At 34.7% G+C, this 9,928-nt stretch overlaps 1 protein-coding gene across 5 annotated transcripts in view; it reads left to right on the plus strand.

The window, feature by feature from the left end:
- UGT2A1 (UDP glucuronosyltransferase family 2 member A1 complex locus) overlaps window positions 1-2,438 on the plus strand; it is a 62,487-nt gene extending 60,049 nt beyond the window's left edge. For all 5 annotated transcript variants that reach the window (XM_040481904.1, XM_040481907.1, XM_040481881.1 and 2 more), the window contains one exon: window positions 775-2,438. In XM_040481904.1, coding sequence (XP_040337838.1) covers window positions 775-1,054 — 280 coding nt within the window. In that variant the 3' untranslated portion in view covers window positions 1,055-2,438. The remainder of the gene's footprint in view (window positions 1-774) is intronic.
- Window positions 2,439-9,928: the final 7,490 nt, after the last annotated feature.

The raw sequence follows: 9,928 nt of genomic DNA on the forward strand, positions 1-9,928 counted from the left end.
TGTCCAGTGAAGACATTACGTGCCTTTCAAATACATACTTATTCCCATTGTTGTTTGAGAGATTAGAGTAGTTAAAACTCTATATAACTATTGCTACAGTGATGTCACATTGATTAGGGGCAATAATTCTAACAAGATATTTCTATTTATCTGAAAAACTCAAAGTTCATGTCCTTGATACTTCCAAAATTACCCTATTATCTTTACCCAATCTTGATATTGCCTATATAGACACTGTGTTTCGCATTACAAAAACACAAGTGCGTGCAGCAGAGGAATTATCAGAGTCAAGGTCTTAGACACCGAAGAAATGGTTTACTTATGTTAATTATCAGTTACTTGTCTATCGTCATGAACTAGTCAGAGATTAGAGACCATGCTTATGGAACTTCTTATGGATATTTTCCCACAATATTGGGTTATTCACAGTCTTGGTTTTGGAACGGTCCTGGAAACTATACTTTACACAAGATCAAAATTGCTCCTTGGAAAAATTAGGCTATACTTTTGTAACAAATTTATTCCATCTCTTATGATTGCATTTCACCGCATTCTGTTAAGAATATATTTCTTCTACATCCTCTCTTAACACCTCTTTTAAGATTCTATACAATCAACAAAGTTAATGTCTCACAAAGAATGAATTTTTTCTCAAGGTATCTATGGCCTTTGGCTTAATTAACATATAACATGCATGACATATTGCCTATGATGAGAAGAAAACCTTTCTCTAATTTCTATGTAATTTCTCATTTGTCTATTTTTGCCTACCAGTTATAAAGAGAATGCTACAAGGTTATCAAGGATTCAACATGATCAACCTGTAAAGCCCCTAGATCGAGCAGTCTTCTGGATAGAGTTTGTCATGCGTCACAAAGGAGCCAAGCACCTGCGTCCAGCTGCCCATGACCTCACCTGGTTCCAGTACCATTCTTTCGATGTGATTGGTTTCCTGCTGGTCTGTGCAGCAACTGCTATCTTCTTGGTCACAAAATGTTGTTTGTTTTCTTGCCAAAAACTTGGTAAAACAGGAAAGAAGAAAAAGAGGGAATAGATCTTTCTAAGTTTGGCAAAGGCCTTAATGGGCAATCCTGTTCATTCTAGCCACAGTGACCTTAATGAAAACACATTATCTCCATCCTGTTTTCAAAATTCCCTTTCCTCTACCTTAGCTTAGAGATAAAGCCTAGAATTCAACAGGATCATTAACTAGTAAACACGTCCCAGTCTTCTTTTGTCTTCTCCCAGGTGCCTTGACCCTCTTCTTCTCATTTTCCTGACACAGGGACACTAATACTTTTATGTATACCCTATTCAAAATATCACTATTTTTCAGTATGCTTAACCTTAGGAACGTGCTGGCTGACAACATGCTGAATCCTCAGGCACACACAAAGTATGAGCTGAATGTGATGGATGTAGGGAACATAGAAGACTAAACTTCACAAGTTCCCCTAGAATATACAAATCAAGGAACCACCATAAAAGATTAGTATGCTATAATAAGAGTAATTATTTATTTTTGCATAAAAATAAGCCCTTCTGCTAGCCCAAAGCGACTGGAGTCAGAGCCTATATTGATAACTGTAATAATGTATCATTCTAGGGAAAGTCTACAAATTCCCACTGAACACACAGATAATCATGGCCTATGTTCCAGCCTGTAATCCACCAGTACTCTTGTGTGGACTCTAATGCAAGGGTCTGAGGACTTCCCTCAAACAAAAGAGATTAAGTGGGTCATTATTTGCTCTCAGGGACAGAGAATGTCAGCAACGTTAAAGATGAAGAGATCATTTATGGAAGAAATAACTAAGAAATATAAAAAGACTTTAGTACTTTTATGAAATGTTTAATTAACAGTACAATTGATAAAGTTAAATGCCAATTTAGTATATTGAAAAATGACTAATGCACATAATCTATAATCACTCTTTATAATCAAATTTGTTCAGTTTTCTAGCAAAAACAAATATTTACTTGCAATATAAGATCATTGTATCATTTTTCAGTCTTTGTCTTCTACAAATTTAAATTTATTAATTAAGCATTATGCCAAGGACGTATGATATTAACAGGTCTACATGACTAAGGGCATGCTATAGTAAATAGTTATCATGCAAAGATCATATTTGAATCAGCTTTGCATTAATTTAGCAAATAGATTAAAGACTGCACTTTCTTTACCCTTTATAAACTTAATGACATTCTAATTAAAGTTTTAATTCCAGTATTAGCTGTACAGTTGAGGCAATAAATAACATCCATTGGCTTACTGAAAATTTTGAAATCTGTTGTCATTTCAATGTGGCATTTTGAAAATTACTTCCAATTTTAAAATAACTGAATGATATATGATACATGAACATATAAGAATTTCTTTTTGAATATGTACATGACTGGAAATGCAAATAAATTCTTAAGAAATTTTTTGTGAAGGCTGAAAATGTGTTTGTTAAATGTTAACATTTTAGTAGTTGATTCATGTTGATGTATTTTTAATTTTACAATTTGATTATGTTCCCAGAAGAGCTGCTTTTGTTTGTTCTATGCCCAGTTCACTTTCTGCTATTGGATTGCAGTAAATGGCTTAAGGTCCAATGAGAGGTTGGCTAGCTATTCATGGTGTTGAGCACTACCCATGTTCAGACACCCATTTGGTTTCAGAGACTGGCCACCTACCACATAGAGATTTGTTTCTGTTCAATAGCCACTGCTCACCTCCTTTCTCCCCTCCTACTGGTTATCTTCAGGTTTCTTCCTTTGCCTGAACATCAGAAGGCAGCTGGCAAAAATTCCTGTTAGTTAGCTGTCTAACTGTAACATGTATTTGGATAATAAACAATTAAATAAAAATAATACATACGCACATACATACATTTATACATACATACATACATACATACCCACTGAAAATGAACTTTCCTGAGCGGTTGTTTGTAGAACTATTCAAATGAGGAAATTCTCATCCCTAACAAGCAGAAACCAAGTCCTATCAGAGCACTGTTCCACAGCCCTTACATTCTCAGAACTTAGAGATACTCAAGAGGCTGCACTTAATACTTTTACTTATTTTGTTCATAAGCATTACATGTTCCCCTTATCCTCTGACAGCATCTCCTCTAGTTAGGGTTCTTTACCTGATAGGGTGATCCAAAACTTCATCCACAGCAAATAAACGTCAGCAGCTTAATTACCTTTGGTATTTTGAATCCATGACTACAGCCAAGAGAGTAACACAATCTCTGACTGAATTCTGAAGCAGAGGAGCTCAAAATAATCAAGAAACATTCATGGTTTATAATCTAAGTAAATCATGGCCATATCATTCCTCTTTTGAGAAATGCATCCTCCAACTGCCTGACTTCAAGTTGTAATAATGGAAAACAAACTTGTCTAAGGAAAATGGTGACGCATACTTGTAGGGGACTCATTACCATTTTCAACCCCTTGAGATCTGAACCCATGTATTCAAACTAAAATACAGAAGACTTTTTATATGAGACTCTGATTTGAAGCATACATTGCATCCTTTGAGACGGAAACTAAAATACATAGGATATTGTCTCCCAGCTAAAACCCTGAAAATCTTTCATTAGCTAAGGGGGAATTTGGTAAAATCAGCAAATTCCATGAATATTAGATTTTGCTGCATTTCCTTGGCTGTAAATATGTTTCCTGGTCATACACAATGTTGATATCAAAACCAACATTTTTACTAAGGCCTCATGTGCATAGTTTGTGATCTGGCAGAAATACTACAGATAAGGTGACGGGGAAATCTGTTACCTTGAAATTATAACTATTTCTATGAAGAATAAAATGGTTCATCCTTTCAGTGGAAGGTGACCAATTTTTCTACTTTCTAGCTAGCTAGAGCCCTAGGCAGTTTACCATATTGGGAAGGAGGTGGGGACATATTTGCTAATAACAGATTGAGCATGTAACAGCTGGCACAGCCAGATGAGCCTTGGTGAGGTGAACTCCTTGCTGTGCATTCATGCATAGTTTCATCCCAGTCTTCACTGCTTTGTGCATGAGCTTTATGATAAAATTCTGGACTGCCTGGAAAAAGACTCCAACAGGACAGGACTGCTCATCCAAACCACCTTATTATTGAGACAGTTGTCTATAGCACATGACTTCTGAAGGGAATTTTTACAGAATATAAGTATCTTCATAATCTATGCAAGCTCCAAGAGGCTTATTCACATACCTCTACCCTCAGATCTTCTTGCCTTTAATCTTCTCTCTAATTATTCCTGTCTTTGACAAACCACTCAATCCATTAGTCTTTGCCTATGAATTATAGAGTTGTAAAGCACCTTTTCCCCATAAAAACAGAGTTACCTAGATATACTGCTTGATATTTTACACATGGGGAAAATTTTTGTTTTCACCACTATCTTTCAGAGACACCTTTCAGTGGAGTTGTAACAATGGCTACTTCCTGCTGCTGGGAGAATATCATATATACTCATACATAAATTAGCCCTGAGAATGTTTTCCCTATTTTCAAAGGGTAATTCCTTTGTGATTCTGAAAGTGAGGATTGAAAAATTTATTTAAAAATATTTGCTAAGTTCCATGAGTGTCTAAGCCACCTGCAGAGAAAATTTACTTGTTTTTCTGGGCCTGCTTGGCCTGTTCTCATATATACTGTATCTATTTAATTGTATTACGTTGCTGCTAACGTTCAGTCACATTTTTCTTGCTACCACAACATAGGCCATCACAAGTAGCATAGTCACTTGGTACCCATGGTCAAGTGTCTCATCTCAGCCAGAGCTCAGTAATAATCCAAGAGATGTTTGGTTTTTTTTTTACTATGGGAAAGAGATATCATGAAAATGGATCATATTTTTGCTTCAAAATCCTAAGATTCTCTTTTTTGGGGGTTGTCAAAAGTTTATTTAACATTGCTATCTGGTACTGGCATAGTAGTTACCCTTGGATTTTCTTTATTATTGTGGTAAACAAAGCAACACATGAGATCTACCCTCTTACCAAAATTTTAAGTATATGGTACAGTGTTATTAAAGCATAAGCCCAGTGTTTGTACAAAAGATCGCTAGAGATCATTCATCTTGCATAACTGAAATGTTTTGCTTCTTGAGCAGCAACTCCTGTTGACCTATCCCTCTAGCCTCTGGCATCTACCATTCTACCTTCTGCTTCAATAAGTTTGCTTACTTTAGACACCTCGTATAAGTGGAATCATGCAGTATTTTTCCTTCCACGCCTGGCTTATTTCACTTAACATAATGGCCTCAAGTTTCTTCCATGTTGTAGCATATGACAGGATTTCCTTCTTTTTTTAATGCTGATTAATATTCTATTTTATGTTTATACCACATTTTCTTTAGCCATTCATCTATGGGTAGACATTTATGTTACTTCCACGTCTGAGCTATTGTGAATAATGCTACAATTAACCAGGGAGTACAGATATCTCTTTGAGACACTGATTTTAATTCTTTTGGAGGAGTATCCAGAAAAGGACTTGCTGTATCATAGAAAAATAAATTTTTAATTTTTTTAGTAATATCCATACTGTTTTCAATAGTGGATGCATCATTTTACCTTCCATATGTGTTACATTACTTACATTTATATTACAACAGTGCACAATGATTCTGATATCTCCATATCATCACCAATACTTTCTTTTATAATGGCCACTCTAACAACAGATGTGAGGTGATGTCTCATTGTGGTTTTGATTTGCATTTCCCTAATGATTAGTTATGTTGAGCATCTTTTCATATACACATTGGCCACCTGTATGTCTTCTTTGGAGACATGTCTATTCAGATCTTCTGCCCACTTTATTCAGATTTAATCACTCAATTTCCATGCAGATGACAAAAGTCACCTAAGATGTTTCAAACAGGATCACTTCAATGAAAAGAATACTTAGCAAATATCTGGACAGTGTGAAGGATACTAAAAGGAATGGTGAGGCCCCCAGACTAACAACAGTTCAAGCCATTACTAACCCATTAGGCTAAGGCATAAAAGAAAGCGGTAATATTTCCAGAGACTAGTGAGAATAAGAACTGTGTAGGAAGAAACCAATGACAAGAGATGTAGTAATGGAAGGACAAACCAATTGCTGAAGACAAGGTCCCAAACCAAGGAAGAAACAGCAAAAAACTGCAATTGCTCTCTTCTACCATTGTCTGAACCAGAAGTGACAAGGCAGAGGAACTCACATGATACAGTGCACAGATGTGAGCTTCCTGAGAGCCAAAAGTAGAAAAGAAAATTGAGGATAATAAGTCTGGGAATATAAATAAAGAATAATTAGAGCATTCCAGGGCCACCATTCAGAACAGAGACAAAGAAACAGAAGTTATAAAGTGAGAATAAGAAAGAATGACTAGCTATCAGGAGTAAAACTGGAGATTGTATTGTTAGGGAAACCAGGAGAGGATGTTGTTTCAAGAAGGAGGGAAAGAATAATTGTGAAATTATTTAAGCATTCTCATTGATACATAATGCAAAACCAGGGAAACTTTTACAATGCACTAACTTTTAAGACACGCATGAGTTATCACTGAGAAGGACACCAGTGTAATCAATTTTACAGATACAATTGTTTACAGAAGGTCTAAACTTATTTAATCAAATAGCTATTAGAATTAATAGAAGCTCAGTAAAATGAGCAGATACTAAAAATTCTACATCCTTGAACTTACTGAGTAAACTTTTCCCAAGTATTTGTGAGGTGATTTATACACATTTCTGTAGTACTTAAAACAACTCCGTGATGCAGACATATTCATCTTAGTAGAATGAGTAAGAAAGCCATATGTATGTACTTAATGTTATTTTGTGGGGACATAAAATCAGAAGATACATGAGTGGCGCCTGGATGCCTCAGTCCGTTGAGTGTTCAACTTCAGTTCAGGTCATTATCTCACTGCTCGTGAGTTCAAGCCCCACATCAGGTTTTGTGCTGATGGTTCAGAGACTGGAGCCTGCTTTGGTTTCTGTGTCTCCTTCTCTCTCTGTGCCTCACCCACTCATGCTCTGTCTCTCTCTCTCTCTCTCAAAAACAAATAAACATAAAAAATTTTAATAAAAAAATAAAAAATAAAATCATAAGATACATGAAAAAACAAGTGTTTATATATAACTATATACATAAACTACATGTTAACAGTGCATATATATTTTTACTTCTATAATAGTTTCCTCTTAGATTTGACTTAGAATTTTTTTAATATAATTTATTATAAAATTGGCTTACATACTACACCAAGTGCTCATCCCAACAAGTGCCCTCCTCAGTGCCCATCACCCACTTTCCCCTCTTCCTCATCCACCATCAACCTTCAGTTTAGGGGAAAAAATAGTTACATATAACTACATTTATATAAGTATAATTACATTTGTATAAATTATATGTGCTAATTAACAATGACTAGAAATATGAAACTTCATTCAATGTTGATTTAATTCACTCATTTATTCAACAAATATTTTTAGAGAAAACATGGAGAAGTTTTGGAGAATAATTGTGCTATTACAGAGGATATGATAGTTAATAAGTTAAACACTGTACTTCTTTATGAAAAATGAGTAATTTTCTAGAGAAAAGAATTGCAAGTGTGGATATGAAAATAATATTGAGAAGTTTATGACCATAATGTCTTTCTGTATTTTTCTACCATAAATATGACTGTCCTTATCCATTTATCAACAACAGAAATTAAGTTAGGTGCCCTTTAAGAGCTTCTATTAGATTTTAAGTTTTCATAGAGCAAAGTACAATGAAAGGGAAGTCCAGGGAGGAGAAAATTAAGATGGACTCTTGGATTTCTACCTTGTGAGTGTATTTGGACAGAGTTTGCTTTTACAGAAATAGAAAACAACTTGAGGGGCAGCTTCACTGAGATTAATATGCTGTGTTCCGTCTTGAACTTATTTACTTTGAAGAGCCAAAGTGATATTTGGATGGAGATTTTTAGAAGTCATTTGGATAACACAAGGTCTCAATCTCAGCAAATAGCAAAAAAAATAGATTGAAACTCAACAGCAGAAAGGAGACTTTATGGAAATGAGAGACCTAAACATGGGTTGGTTCTCTATCAGTGTGATGGTTGATTTTTTTAAGTAAAAAAAGAAAATTGCATAACACATTCCAAGTCTCCAAAAAAGAAATGTAGTGTGTTAGGGATTTTGGAAAGAAACAGTACTGAGAAGGAAAAGATAGTAACGATAAATAGGGACCAATACCTATTTAGCTAATAATAGGGTCTGTGAAGAGAGGCCATCTTTTGCTTGGGTTGTAGGAATATGAGTAAAATCTCTTTGGGAAGATTGCAAGGTAAAGCAGGGATCTTGATTCATATTTATGGTACAATGTGTACTGATGTTTGAAATTTTATTTCAAGATTTTGAATATCCTTTTTTTTCCCTAGTCAAGTTATAGTTGCAATCCAACCTCAACTGAGAGTTACTATTGTAGGAGTAATGAGTCAATATTTATTAGACATAACAAATAAGTCATGACATTTTTAATGGCTCTCTAGATAATATCCCATTCTTTAATATTATATTTTTTCTTCTACTCTCATTTTTCACACATAAACACACACACATATTCACATGCACATACACATACCACACAGTGAGTCACAGTTCTTCACAGTCATCTCAGTGATGCAAGATGGGAAAAATTATACTCTTCCTCCCTTTCCAAATTCACCTATTGATATAAAATCTTGTGCAGTTTGAGTACTTCTGGAAACATTTTCATTCAACAGGGTAGACATTGTATATTGAGTGTGTTAATAAAAAAAGAATTACATTGATGTACATTCATTATTAACATGGAGGGATAGATAGATGAATAGATGGATGATTATCCACTTCATATCTTGAAACATTATCATGTACTTAAATCTTAATATTCAAGGGGCATATAAACATTCCCATAAAGTTGTCTTATTAAATCAATCACTGTAGGGAAAAAAATCTCAAATAGATGATATTGATTCCTAGACATGCTGTGTTTTGTGTATCACATTTTACCTAATGATATTATCAGCCTTTTGGTTATTGAGGCAGAAATCACATTTCTTCACCTCTTTGTACAAAACCATACATCTTTACTCTAATATATTTTTTCTAGTCACGGACCTAATCAGTAATCACAAATTTCAACTATGTTTCTAACATTTACTAGTAGCAGTCCATGTTTCAGGCTATTTTGATTCCATGTTTAAGTTATTAATCCATATTTTTAAAGATTTTCTGTTCTTTTTTTTTTTCACTTTCTGTTCTTTAAACTCTTGCCTTTGTATGCCAATTTATATTTAGCTGCCAGAACTGTCTGCTAAAGGAAAAATTTGATCTTGTGATTTTTTAAACCTAAGTAAATATTTTTTGCCTATGAATTAAAATCCAAACTTATTTTACATCATTCAAGTTTAACTTAATGTCTCTTATGTCAATCCAACTTTCTTCTATAACCTACTGCCCACAGCTTTATCTGAGATCCATATCCATTTGAATACTTCCCTAATATCCTTTAACTTTCCCCCTTCTTCTATAGATCGTGAAACCTGCCTTTTTGCCATACTCTGCCTAGATTCTACCAAAGCTTTCACCTCATCCCATGTGTTATCTGCCTTACTAAAGTTGTTTCTAATTGTTCCATAGCAATAATGACGTTTACTTTCCTCTGGAATTCTGAACACCCCGCACTATTTATCTGACTTTTACCAATGTGTTCCTCTAGGTATCCAAGTGTATTTAAGCAAACTAGTTGCTATTCCACGTTGGGAAAAAGATGTGGAATATGTTTGCCTAAACCACCTGGCCCCTTTAAACATAGTGTGTGTGTGTGTGTGTGTGTGTGTGTGTGTGTGTGTGTATGTTTCAATGTGTGAAATACTAATTATAGAGGGTTCTTACT

Source organism: Herpailurus yagouaroundi, unplaced genomic scaffold (assembly GCF_014898765.1).
Source record: "Herpailurus yagouaroundi ecotype Mexico unplaced genomic scaffold, PumYag 28, whole genome shotgun sequence".
Classification (NCBI taxonomy): Eukaryota; Metazoa; Chordata; class Mammalia; order Carnivora; family Felidae; genus Herpailurus; species Herpailurus yagouaroundi.